The sequence below is a fragment of the Chlamydotis macqueenii genome, chromosome 2 (assembly GCF_036417535.1).
Source record: "Chlamydotis macqueenii isolate bChlMac1 chromosome 2, bChlMac1.mat, whole genome shotgun sequence".
In the NCBI taxonomy this organism is placed as follows: domain Eukaryota; kingdom Metazoa; phylum Chordata; class Aves; order Otidiformes; family Otididae; genus Chlamydotis; species Chlamydotis macqueenii.
Genome location: NC_141557.1, coordinates 2639204 through 2653423, shown reverse-complemented (window position 1 = coordinate 2653423; position 14220 = coordinate 2639204). Strand labels below are relative to the sequence as shown.

The 14220-nt window shown below is 40.4% G+C and overlaps 1 protein-coding gene across 1 annotated transcript in view; it reads right to left on the bottom strand.

Moving 5' to 3' along the window:
- OBSCN (obscurin, cytoskeletal calmodulin and titin-interacting RhoGEF) overlaps positions 1 to 14220 on the bottom strand; it is a 193346-nt gene that overhangs the window by 40137 nt on the left and 138989 nt on the right. Inside the window, exons 90-97 of the mRNA XM_086741706.1 lie at positions 12802 to 12966; positions 11074 to 11232; positions 10312 to 10489; positions 9250 to 9363; positions 8419 to 8586; positions 8046 to 8148; positions 7328 to 7457; positions 5753 to 5858 (exon numbers count right to left, since the gene is read on the bottom strand). Of these exons, the coding sequence (XP_086597832.1) occupies positions 5753 to 5858; positions 7328 to 7457; positions 8046 to 8148; positions 8419 to 8586; positions 9250 to 9363; positions 10312 to 10489; positions 11074 to 11232; positions 12802 to 12966 (1123 nt within the window). The remainder of the gene's footprint in view (positions 1 to 5752; positions 5859 to 7327; positions 7458 to 8045; positions 8149 to 8418; positions 8587 to 9249; positions 9364 to 10311; positions 10490 to 11073; positions 11233 to 12801; positions 12967 to 14220) is intronic.

The following is a 14220-nucleotide window of genomic DNA, read 5'->3' as shown; positions in this document are numbered from 1 at the left end:
TCTGGAAAATCCTGGAGAGCTGAAATTATTTAAACTGTGATTTCACTTAGTAGAAGAAGTTTGCCCAAGCACTGAACAGTTCCCAAGCTTTTGAGGACTAGATGCAAAATTCAAGCTGATAACAATGAAAGCTAAAATTCTTATCATCAGAACAGAAAAATTAGTGTCAAAACACCCCTCCTAGGAAACTCAGGAGAGCCCTGTAATACACCTACATCTACTCCATCTCTTTTTTGCTGTCATTTGCATTTTTTCCTGAACTTTGTCCCATAACAATCTAGAAGATATTGGTGCGTATCAAGATCAAAATAAAAACAATGATTTTGCAAATATGTCTTAAAATTAATGTTTTTTAAAATAAGAAAGATACTATTTGAAGAGCTAATAGAGGTTTTTTGGCAGGCTCCCGTCCTGTCTGCTGGAATAAAATTAGGACACTGTTTGAACCAGACTGTTTTGAACACACTCTTAACTGCTGAGCCTGTTTGAGATCTAGAAAAAAACAACAGCAACTCTCATTTTTTATTTAATAAACTAGTAAATTTCCTAAAAAAAAACCCCTTAATTTAATCTCAAAATAATTTTCCAGCAATTGGTTTGCAATCTTCCAGACAGCATTTAATAAATAAGCGCTGGTAATTTCCAGTTGGTACAATTGAAAGTGAAATGCAACTTAAAAATGTATCTACAACATCACCAACAGTTCTTGCCCAGGGAACTTGTAGTGGCTGTATTATTTGATAAATAACTTATGATTAGTGCTGATGCTTTAAATAGTGTCCCAAATCTGCACTGACTGCAAATTTAAAATACATTTACAATATTAGATGGAATAGTTTAACCTAATTTTCCTTCCACTTAACTTCCAAGAGCTCTCTTCTGCCGCTAGGTAAAGCAATAAACATCACCATAATGAAAAAGGATTTTGTGCAGATGTTGGTGTTAATATCTGACCTAGAGCTCTCTGTTTTCTTTGCAGAGCCTTGTCTCATTGATGCAGGTAAAAATCTGGAATAATCTCCCATGGAGTCAAAGGAGTTACTGCAGAATTAGGTGAGTTTAAACAAAATCTGTTTGGAAATTACAGTTTAGAGCTTACTGGGTAAGTTAAGGGCAAAATTCTTTTCAAATATTTATCTATGAGCACAACTACAATGGAACCATCTACTTATCCTTAGTTACTGTTTTTAAATAATTCAAAACATTTTTTAAATGGTGGAATGATAATTATACAATGATGGAAGATGAACTGAGTGCTCAGCAATTTACTGCACCCATGTTAGAAACTTTCACTGTCTTTTTAAACCCTTAAATCAATATTGTGTGATTTTTACATAACTTTTTGAAAATCTCATAAAATACTATCACGAGATGAATCCATAACCAGCAAGAGTATCAGTTCTGATGTAAATGGGAATTAATTAATTTGATTATACACCTAAACTTAGAGGTTTTATACAGTCATTTTAACAACTGTATTTATATGATAATTAAAAATGTATTTAATGAACTCCCCTAATGTCTGTGACAGGAAGTCTCTTTAATGTTTACTCTATCAATGTCTGTTCTTGCAGCCCTCCCAAATGACTCAGTATTCAAAAATTGAGCAGGCCTGGGATCAGAAAGCTGTACACGGGTCCTGATGACTTGCAGTGTAGTACATGACAGATTTATTTTATATGTGCTATCCGAGGTGTGAGGGAGGATTTAACCAATCCTATACAAAGGATAGAACCACATGAAAGTAGGATGAGAGAATTTGGGTTTATTTTATTTATTTTTTTTTTTCCGAGAGGAAAATATTCTGCATCCATTTTTAGCACCAGATTTATCATTTCAACTTGTTCAGCAGCATTTTAGGAAAAGAGCCTTGCAAAGCAGGAGCCCCTGATAAGCAGGTTAAAAGCTGTAAGCATTAGGATCAGCCAGCGCTGCTGTAGGACTGGACTCCTCGTTGGTTAATACGTTAAATCGTGGACTTACAAGTGATGAAACATTTAGGATAAGTCAGTTCTTGTTGCTCTGAATGGATGAAAGGTGGTTTATGGCCTTTATTACAAACTTTATGTCTGCTCTGCTTTCACCCCTCTTCTGCTACGCTTCGGAGATGAATCTGCGACAGGGGATGCACACATCTGACATGAACTGCTAAAGCTGATCTTAAAATGAGCAATTCATGGACGTAATGCTGGTTCCTAAATCGTGTGAATGAAGTGTGAGTGTTTTGCGGGCTCTCTAAGAGAAAAGGCTCCGCTCCTGCAGCGACTGAGGTGATGCAAAGGTGGATTGCGCTGTCCTGAATTTGCACTGAAAACCACATGGCCAGCCCAAAAATGAGACTAACTGATGATGACAACAGAATAAAAAGAACAAGATAAATATCCTAATCACCACTCTAACCCAGGAACTTCAAAAGGGTCAGGAGACAAACTCCTATGGCCTATTTCTTCAGTGACAGGGTAGCACTAAGATTTCTAATGCTCCTCTCTGTTTTAAAGCAATTTTCCATTTGAGATTCTCAATTTTTAGCTTTTCCCAGCAAAGTGAGTATTACCAAACAAGGCAACTAATTAACTTGTCCAAAGCTCTGCATCAGATCTAAGGCAAAACTACGAAGAGATTCCTGTTGCCTGGTTGTAACTGCACTGGGCATTTTTCTTTACTGTTTTGCTTGTCTCCACTTGCGCAGCCAATTCCTTGCCTTACGATAAACTGTCTCATGATATGTCCTGGACCTGTCTGCCCACGTAAGAATGTCACACCTTTCAAAACCACTGGGCTTTGTTTTTCTTAAAAAACAAAGTTAGTGAGCCTGGGATGAATGAATTGCAACAGTAACACATGAAAAAGGGGATGCCAGAGCACGTCAGCCCAGATTTGCCATGGGTTGGTTAAGCAGCGAGGCGCAAAGCAGACAGTCAACGTGAAGTCAAAGAGAAGGATCTTCTTTTGGTTACTTTTTTTTTTTTTTTTAAGGATTTAAAATTCTTCCAATATCCACAGAAAAACACATTTTTAAAGCAACTCTCCATTGACTTCAGTGCAGTGACCAAGTTTAGCCGAAGGCAGAACTCAGCGTTTCAGGCTTGCATCCCAAGCTGTGGGCGCTCGCTAGGGAACCCCTTAGTCCAGTGGTTTCCATCCTTTTTGGTCCTTCCAATGGATCAGAAAATTCTCATAGTGTGAATTTAAAATTAATGACAAGAAATTTGGTTTTGAGACCCATGGTGTTGGACTGTGGACCATCACTGACTGCAGATCAGGGTTTGTAAACCACTGTGCTAATGGTATCCCAAATCGTGACAGTAGGTTTGGTTCAGTATAATAAACAGTACAGAAAGGCAGGAGGATAAAAACTAAAATAGTTGCAATTAAAGCCCCTTGGGTGCCTCAGGAATCTCTGACAACACTAATTTTGCAGAACCAACGATAAATCAGGTAAAACTTAGACCCGATATGCAGGTGAGCTAGGAAACAGACACAGTGTTGATTTTCTGTTTTAATAACACCACACAGCAGTAATGTTGTCCTCTTGGTGAAGTTATTTTCACAAATATAAAGGATTGTAAGGATGGAAAGAGAAAGCCTTCATGAGATCCATCCATCTCCAGTTCTTTGCCAGATGAACCTAATTTTTCCATGGATAGATCAAGGCTGGTTATTGATTCTCAAGAAAGCAACGAATTCCCTCCTCGGTCAAGTGCATTGTGCCAAATGCATCCCTGATGTGATTCTGCTCAGAACAATCCTCTTGCTTCATGGGTGAGCCTGCTCTTTGCTCCATTGGCCTGAAGCAGCTCGCTCTCTGTTTTTCCCTGGAGGTGGCTCAGGGATCTATTTCCTTCCCTATTTCCAAGTTCAAGCAATTGCACATCGCGGGTCAAAAACTTTTTCATAACATTTCTGAAGCTTCCAGGCAAACTCCAATTATATTTCTTCAGCCAAGATCATGAATTTTTTTTTTATTTATGACTGCGGGAATAACAGCACATGAGTAATTTGGGGCTGAACATACACATTTGCAGCCCCAGGAGCTGAACAATGCTCCTACCACTGTTGTGCAGCCCTTGTTTGTTTTTATAACATCTCCTGCCTTCGTACAAGGGAACTTCATCACGATACGCCAGCCTAACAGAGATTTGTTTGTGTTCTACATCCTGCACGCAACTTATTTTTCTCTCCTTAGGGTACAGGAAGGACAAAGCATTCAAGTACTTCAAGGTTTATCCTGCTAAAACAACTATATTGTTGCTCTACTAAGACCATTCTCCCTGTAATGCCTTTGAATTTTTTGATGGTACTCTGGGAAAGGACTACAAGGAAAGCAAGCATAAAAATAAGATGAGCAAGTACACAGATCAGGATACATGTCTTAATAGCCTGTTGAATCTTCTTCATGTAATAATACAACATTAGTGCCTACAGAGGGCTGGCCCAAGGGTCTATCCAGACCAGGACTCTGTCTCAGACAAGGCCAATAGCAGAGGCCTATAGAAAATGATGAAAAAAAGTATGATTGGAGTACTATTTTCCCTGAATATTTCTCTAGACTCCAGTCATTTGCTGCTCAGCAGCTTCTTGAATCAGAATGCCTTCATATTTGATGGCTCTTAGTGTATGTTGGTAATAAACTGTCAAAAGCACACTTGACCCCCTGTTATTATCACAAGACAATGCAAAAGCACTGAAGATAAGGAAAGAAGGTCCTACAGCTGTTGGCAAACCTCTGGCTTTTGTTGGTCATGTCTCCACTAACCACATCTGGGATAGCTCTCTGACACCAAGGTCCACTGCCATGGAATGGCCTATGCCTATCTTAGTAATCTCTCTTACCAAAATGAGTAAGCTATTATCTATTATAAGTGGTCCTTTGGCTATATTATCTGCCAAACCACTGCTGGGAACTGTTTGAGAGAGGCAGCGCTGGCTGGCCCATGCTCAGCCAGCCAAGGACACTTCTAAGATGTACAAAGCACTAACTTCCTACCCTAGGAAATGTTTCTTACGCAGAGGTAGCCACTGATCTAAACTCAGTTGTGATGGGTTTATAGCAAGCCTGTCTAACACCCTGCTTGTGGAAATCCCCTTGATAAGAAGGTAGCTTTAGGCAGTTGCATCCTAAAGGTGTTAAGAAAGAGATGCGCTGTTGGATGGTATAAGATCAGTCCATAGCACCCTACCAATTCAGGTGAAACACGCGGAAAAAAGAAGGAATAGACTCTACGACTACGTGGTGTGAGATACCTGAGCAGTCCTAGATAATGGATGAACTAGTATTGCCCAGGACATACTGCTGTCAGTTCTGCATTCTCAGTCATTCCAGATGGTCTGCAGTGCTATTTCAGAAACTATCACGATAAGCCTGCAGCTTTACTCACTGGCCCCTGTTTTTTCTCAGCAGTACACAACTCATGTTCTGCCAGGCTGACACAGGTTTTCAAGTATTCCAACAGGAAAAGAAACGTTTTTCTTGCACTAGTGGTGGTGCGACATACCCTTTATTTGCTCCTCCTTTTTCATATAATGCATTTATGAGCGTTATATGATGCAGTTGATTTGCCAGGTTTGGAAATCAACAGATGTGATGGGTGTAGAGCTGAGCTGCAGTAGACCCATGCACATCTCCATGGACATACAGATACGTATACACCAACAATCAACATGGATAAGATGGCAAATATATTTGAATCCTCAATGAGATGGTTTTAGAGTAAGTCACCAACATACTTACAGAGCTGGTCAAGGATCATACCTTCTATGGTAATGGCTTGGTCTCCTCTCCTCTCCTGGGTCAGGGCTGCGGCACTGTGGTGGTAAAGTTCTGCTCCACTTTTTGCAGACCCTAATCTGTTCACCAGCTGAAGAGAACCATGCAGTACCGAATGAAACGCAGGATGTTTTTGTATAATAAAACCTTACTGTACTACATTACAAATTCATTGCAATTACATGACAACAGAAATGGATGAAGATGTAACCCCAAACCAAAGCTAGAGTTTGAATGAAGACATTGGGGGGCCTACAGGAAAGATGGGGAGATACTGTTCAGTAGGCTCTGTTGTGACAGGACTAGGTAATGGTTTTAAAATAGAAGGAGGTAAATTTAGATTGGATATTAGGAAAAAAATTTTTTACAATGAGGGTGGTGGAACACTGGTATAGGTTGCCCAGAGAGGTGGTGGAAGCCCCATCCCTGGAAACATTCAAGGCCAGGTTGGCCGGGGCTGTGAGCAACCTGATCCAGTTGGAGATGTCCCTGCTTCTTGCAGGGGGGTTGGACTGGATGACCCTTGAGGATCCCTTCCAACCCAAACCATTCTATAATTCTATGATTGCTGCTCAGTGGAGTTCATGATAATGCTTTACCACAAAGGACTCGCACAGACAAGTTACGGCTCATCAGGTCACTTAGTTATTTGCCGTTTGCTCTGCAGCCTGTGACTTGGTCCTGAGGTAGCTCTGTTTCTACCAAGAGGCACAGATTCCTGCAGTATGGTATTTAAGTGGTAGTGAAAGAGGTTTTTTTTGTTTATCATCCGTTAATCAACTGAATCTTACTCAACCAAGGGAATACTGGGCCTTGGGATCTTAGCTAATGGCAAATACAAGGTAATGTGATTTTGCTAATGTTCTAGTAGAAGTCTTTAAATTATATCAAACTTCCTAAAAATTTCTGTGGAATAACTGTGAAGTTGCCGTGAGCTGAGCTGTTTACCACGGATCAGCTGACCCATGCAAATTTCCTAAATCAAGTTCAACTGTTTTTATTGCTGAGCCCTGAAAGCTTAGTACTATTTTATTACAATAAATGCATAGACCACGACTAACTTTTAGAAAATATGTGACAGCACATTTGTTTTAATTTATTAGATACTTCCAGATATGCTTGTTAAATAAACAGGAATTTCAGGGGTTTACTCTTCCATTTAGATTTAATTTATTTCTTTTGGCTTTGGGTGGTTTCTTCATAGTGGCATGAATCTGTTCTAGTTTAAAGATGGTCCAGAAACAAAGCAACACATCAGAATTGTCCTAAACTTTATAAGAGGTACCTCTAGAGATCTGGATCTGAATCTAAGCTACAGAACAAGCTCACTCAATTATTATTTCAACTATCAAATTCTCAGATCAGAATATTCTGAAGCATTTGGATGTTCACAATCCAGATCTAGTTCAGGAGAACCTGACTTTGTATAAACTTTTTTGATATGGCAGATGGTAGCAATTACTCAGCCACTACTGTCACGTAACGCATCTCTCCCAGTAAAAAGAATCCTCCTACCTATGCCATGTCAGACAGTAGATCTTTAAATCTCTCCGAACTTACCTCACATTCATAGTGTCCCATATCTTCATTGCAAGGGTTCTTGACCACCAGGACTATTATGCCACTCCGTGGTTCACTGAAAGTCTGGTATTTACTTGTGTCCTTCAACAGTAGACCATCTTTGTACCACCTGCATGTGCAAAACACCGAGTATAAGCCAGGAATAAATATGCAGTGTGAAGAAGTCACCAGCTCACTAATTAATCTATCAGTCAGTGGGCAAACAACTCAAGTGTTAACCGTTAGACAAAAGTTTGGATGCTGGTAGACGGGTCTACAGGTGGGTAGATCACATGTAGATGCTAAGTTGCACAGGTTTATGAGCTTCTTCTCAAAAGATCTCATGCAGGCAAAAGAGCTTCTAATCATGCAAAGCTATGCTGAGCTTTTTGTCTGAATACCACAGACTGGGCTGCCAAAATAAATTCAAGTGTAAGGCAGGGAAGATAAAGAAATTATAAAATGTTGTCAAGGCATTAGATCTGATACAATCCCATGTCAGGGATTATCTGTAGGCATTTATGTTCAGATGCTAGCTAGAATAAATTGCTGAGAATCTCAGGAATGTTGGGATCAGGAAGATCCAGCATTGCGATGGGGTTAAGGTGGAAGACACAGAGAAGAAAGGGTCATAACCTTGAAAGAAAGGGCAGGAGACTCTTCTGACCATGCAAAAAGAGAAAATAGGATTTGTTCCAGTGTGACTTGAAGAACTGACCTGATTTGAGGGCTAGGTGCTCCTTCAATAGTACAGGTGAACTGAGCATCTTCACCCTCCACAAAATAAGCATTTCTAACCTTGTTCACAAACCGTGGTGGCACTGCAAAACAAGGATAAATGTTGGTAGTAACAGGAAATATGACCAAATACGAAGGATGTGTCCTTGACCAGATAATTCTCATCATGTTTGCACACAAGACACTGAAGGACTATTTTTTTTGACATAAGAATAGTTGACAACACCTGTACATCAAATATTTTTTTTTAAGTATTATCCAGTAGATGTTACATAGAACTTCTGGAATATCATAATGTTTAAGGTATTACATAGTAGACTCCTTTAAAAGAATGCCTCTGTGCAGGACTTTACCTTGAACAAGTATCTTTCCTAAGGTACTGGCATTTCCAGCAGGACTGGAAGCAAAGCACATGTACTGTCCTGAGTCAACTCCTGTTAGGTTGTCCAAGATCAATGTGCAGGAACCATCGGGATCTTCTATTATAATGTGATGGGGATCCACCTCCACAGGCTTTCCATCTTAAAGATAAAGAAGAAAAAAGTCATTGTAAAGAGTTTAGTATCAATTATGATTTCTTCTTGGGAATTTCATCCAGCTTTTTGGCTTGAACTGAGAGCTTTGTTGCTTTATTGCAGCTGATGGTGCTAGTTGAGGAACGAGCTCTTCATCTTTGTCCGGTTCTCTACTAAAATTCTCTGGGCAAAGCACTGCTGAGTGACCTCATACATCATCAATCCTCATTTAAGTTCTCCCAGTGTGTGCTGTGCAGTTATAGGTCTGATTTGCGAGTCAAAGGAACACCTCCAAAGTGAATGTAGACGTGAGGAACAGATCTTTACAAGGGGTGAACTTATAGCAAAACTGGAAATAGAGCCACACAGCTGCCTGTGCTATGACGTGGAAACATCTGAGCTAGTTCAAACAATTTGTTCATTTACTAGAAGCTGTTTAACTGCCACAAGATATGGATTCATATGAGCTAATAGGCAAACCTGAAAACGCAGGGTGCATCAATTCACAAGAAGATCTACGTCACTTGAGGTGGTTAGTAGCTACCTTTAAGACTAGACTTGGGTATCTCTAGATGGTCAGCTTTTAGATTATCCGCTAACCAATTAGGACAAAGCAATACAGATGGAGGACAAATTTGGAGGATGCATTTAATGACTTGCTGCTCATACCTTTGTACCAGCTGACAGATGGCTTGGGAGCTCCTGTAACTTTGCAGGCCAGCTTGACTGTCTCTCCCAGCTCAGCTGTACAATCTGCCAGTTCTTCCTCAAAGTCTGGAGGCACTGAAACATCACAACAAGCATGTTAGATTGGAGAAAGGGAGCTTTGTCCACAGGATTATTGCTACAAAGTAAGATAAGAATAGGTGTAACATTTGCAAATCTCTGAGGTCCAGAATGGAAAGCTGAACAGGAAATTTCAGCAGACAATAACTTTCCAGGTGACAGGCTGTCCTTGCTTATCTGAGATCACATCAGTCTGCCGAATATCTGTTGTTATTCTGTGGTCATCTACCCTTCTGCAATCCCTGCCAGATCAAATGCATCTCTAGTGCTGACTCTGCAATTTGTGTTTCAGAAGTTGCAATAACACGTTTCTCTTCTCCAGTGATGTACATTTTTCTGGGCGATTCTGCTGGAAACCAACGTCCTCTGCTTATTGACAAAAAAATGTATGAGTATGAAGACAGGGAACTGAGCAACCACTTCAGCCTCTGACTCTGATCCTCCATTAAAGGCAACCCACATCAGCTGAAATGGCCAGGAATAGCCAGCTCTTCCCAGCTCGTCAGTCTGTGTTTTCCACACTGGGGTTACGGACATTGAAGAGTAATTAGAAAGTTACTCATCTGCTCTGCTACAGCCTAAAAACCCTATACAGGTCCTGTGGGACCTCTGTCACTTAAACTTAATCACTGCAGTGATATACAGTCTTGGGTCCCTTGGCCCCAAGGTCCCATCCTAATAAAGGTGCCTTCACCAGCTCAGGTGGAGAACCTAACACTGCTATAACCATTCCAGTTAAAGCTTACTGCTTGCTGTTAAGTCCTGAGAGTTGTTTACAGCAGTCTGTGATGTGATTAAAGGAAAATCTTCAATCCTAGTTTAGTTTAAGAGGTGGCAGATGACTCTGAATGGTTTTTTTTCTCCCTCTTCTGCTAATCTCCTTCCTGAATCAGGAGAACCCAAGAAAAAAAGTAGGAGGTTTGGGCTATCTCAAGCCATACTCACTCCAGACAGGCTCGCTGATCCGCTGCTGTATGCCACAGATCTCCTTCACCCAGGAGTTCTTGATATTCACTGTACGTGCCTGAAGGAGGTATTTGCGGACCAAGTCTTCCCGTTCGTGCCAGATCTCAAATGCCCGGTCGTCCCCTTCCACAAGGTCGTTCACATCTATGTTGTTCAGCTGCATGACAGAAGGGCAAGAAAGTCAATGCATCTCCTGTGCTCTTAGGACTGAAGTTCAGCCAGAACCTTTCCCATAACTGAAATCCCGGAGTTTAGGACAGTTCAGACCTGGACCTAGCTTTTGTGAACTAGAACCATCTTCAATCAAGGTTTGAAATGGAAATAACTATTAAACACTAGCAAACCTCTTGCTCCACTGTCTCTCCTCTTCAGTGGACATGAGTTGTGCCATTCCCAGTAAAGCTATGGAATCAGGGCTACTTTGCAATCCTTTCCCCAGTATGCGTGGCTTTAAGGTTTCCAAACAAACATTTTCCTGGGAGCAATGATCACATTTCAGGAAAATAGCGTTCAGAATTAGAGAGTATCCCAAGGGTGGGACCATGCTGCTGATGCTTCCTGACATGTTTTTGACAAGTTTAACAGAGAAATTTTGGGATAGACATACATTCTACTTGTGCTTCAAAGACATTTGGAAACAAAGGAATAGCTCAAAATGATTATTGAAACGTCCAAGCTGGATATAAGTGTGAAGTTCTAAATGACAGAGAAAGGCTCTAGGTGAGGATATAATGACCAGACCTTCATGATGTTCTTGAAGATGTAACTGTAGGTGTCTGTCTTTGTATCTCGCTTTGGTTTGCAGATCACAATGTAATTTTTGAAGAGGAAGACATGTCTTTTGTGTCCTTTCCATGCCATTCTAGCTCCTGGAGCTCCTTCCCACACAATGAAGTGGCCCTGATAGGAAAAAGAAGGAAAAGCACATAGTGAAAACTCTGGAATAACTGCCACAATGATGTCTCACCATCATTTTTCAGTGAACAGATAACAAGTGTTTACTGTTACATCATCAACTTATGCATCTCTGTTTTATCACAACACAGCAGTGATGTTCTAATGCTAAAGGTGATGCATCAGACCGACAGCACCAACAGGGGTGCACACAGTGGTTGTCATTATGGTGACCTTTGTTGCTGGAAAAATACAGAGCTCATGTCAAGCAGGAAGACTCTACCAGCACTAATGACAACGGAAAATTATGTCCTGTGTGTTATGCAGACACTCTGTATGCCCACTTGGTCTCCTCACCAGAGCAGGACATTTTTCATTTCACATTTCATTCAGACAGAATTATTTCACGTAGATGACCTTTGAAGGTCCCTTCCAACTCTAACCATTCTATGATTCTATACCTTCAGACATACACAGCTCAGTTAGTCACATGGGTTTCCCCCAGTATCATTAGGGAGAATCACAGAATGGTCATAGAATCATAGAATGGTTTGGGTTGGAAGGGACCTTTAAAGGCCATCCAGTCCAACTCCCTGCAAGGAGCAGGGACATCTCCAACCAGATCAGGTTACTCAGAGCCCCATCCAGCCTGGCCTTGAATGTTTCCAGGGATGGGGCATCCACCACCTCTCTGGGCAACCTGGGCCAGTGTTCTACCACGTAAAGGTGTGATTCACTAGAGTCCTTTGGTTTTGGTTTTTTTTTTTTTTTTTTTTGGATATCTTAATGTGGATCGATCAATCCTCACCTCACCTTACAACTCCACTCAGCAATACATGGTGATTCTCATGCTAGACGTAGGGCTTGCCCAACTTGACACAGTAAGTCTACAAAGAACCAGGAATTTGAGTAAGGGTGTTGAAAGTCCTGGTGTCCTAATAGCTGTGTCACCTTTCCTCTGTGCTCTTCAATCACACATCTGTTTCATGAAAGAGACCTGGAGAAGCACACAGGTCTTTTGAAGATATATGAAAGGTTGTGGGACAAAGTCCATAAATTGATTTAATGTTTTCACACAGAGTATATGCAATGTATACTATGCTACCTTGTACCAACATCCCAACAAACTCTTCAAAAGAACTGTGTCAAATGAAAGCATGTAGATTGAAAAGGCCCAGTGAGTTTCCAACTCTTGAGGAATCAACAGGAAAACCCACCGATGCCAGTAATTTCAGGAGTTGGCCCATGTAGCTTGCCAATAAGAAGAGCGGAGGAGAAAAAATAAAATGCTTTAAAATCATGTTAGGGCTCAGAACAAATCTGTTACTATTTGAGGATAAATGGGTTGGAAAGGTAAATAACTACATTATGTGTGAATTGCTCCACAAGTGTCTATGCTCTGGTGCTTCAAACCTTAATCAAGCCAGGAGACCCATCTCTCTGAACAATACAAAAGGCAATAAGCAAATTTTTTTCAGATATGATTTCTAAAGGAGCTTCTTGTAGGACCTGAGGCTACTTAGAAGCCAGTGAAGGCATGCATAGCACTAACACTGACTGAGAAATTCCAGTTACCTGTCGGATGGGTTCGCCAAGGCTTTCCAAGGTCCCTGGATAATTCTCAATGAGTGAGACATGGAGGTTGTTTTCTGCTCTTCGAGTGAGTGCAGACACAATGGCATAGCCCTGCTCCAGTAAAGTGCAGTTTTGGCTATTTCTTGCTTTGTTTCGGATTAATTCCTGTGGGTGGATGAAGAAAATGTTACTGAGCAGTCAGAAAAAAAACAAAAAACCAAAAACATTTCCTTGATAGCCATAGAGTTTCTCAATATCTGTTCCAACTCTTTCATCTGGGCAACTTTTATCCCATTCTTTCACCAGGTGCTGCTTTGCTACTAAATTCTCCTCTTTCCTACATATTATGCAGCCTCAATGACTAGCCAGTCTGGCTTTTCCTTACATCAATTAATATTAAACAAAGTTGAAGCAAACACCAGATATGCTTCAGTGATTGAAAACAAAAAAAAAGCCAAAGCAATCCTGAATGTACCCACTGCATTTCTCTTGTGCTTACCGTGACGATACCATGAGGCAAGCGATTAATGTGGCAGTGCTAAACTAAGAGTCAATATTAGATTAATAACAACAGAGGTTGGAAAAAATACGTGATGGGAGTTACGCTGTTCTTCTCACATTTGTTCCTGTCTTCTTTTTCAGCAATGGCGGCATGAGAAGTGCTCATGCTTGCTCTCTCTTCCAAGAGATCTTAAAAATGTTGGTGTTTGTGTGAAGGCATGTGTTCAAAATTAGAAAGTTAATGTTCTTCAAACTATTCAAACACTAGAATACAGAAATATTTTGGCATGACTGTCTTCATCATGGGCATCCTAGTGCTATTTCCCATGAAAAACAGTATTTAAAATGCTACTTTGAAATGTTTATTTGTGGTCTGGGCTAGAAACTGTGATAGTAAGATGGATGAAAGCTTGAAAGATGAAACATTTCAGGATGGTAGAATGGGATAATGCTTTTCAGAGAACAAAAATTTTATCTTACTGTAATGTCAGCATAAAGCACAAGGAAATAAAGTGGTAAGTCAATATCTTACACATTGGAAACTGCTTATTTTTATAACATACATACCCATTGCGGAGTGTGAAGCAAATTCATACTTATCGTGGAGACATGTGTACATGTATTCACATATATAAAAGCATATATTTTTTATATATGGATATACATATATTTAAAAATCACGCAGAGAAAGCTTGCTGAACGTTATAGGGTTGGAGACTGTGAAACTCTACCTGGATCTACGTTTACAAAACTATTTAGAGAGCCCCATCACTGGTGATGATTACTGTCTGTCTTACTCAGGCAGCCTTCAACTGTAGTTGCATCAGAAGGAAGCCAAGAAATATGAAGTAGAAAGAAAGTCTTTTTCTACACAAGCTGCACAAAGAAGAACATAAAACTATCAGCTTTAACAAAAGC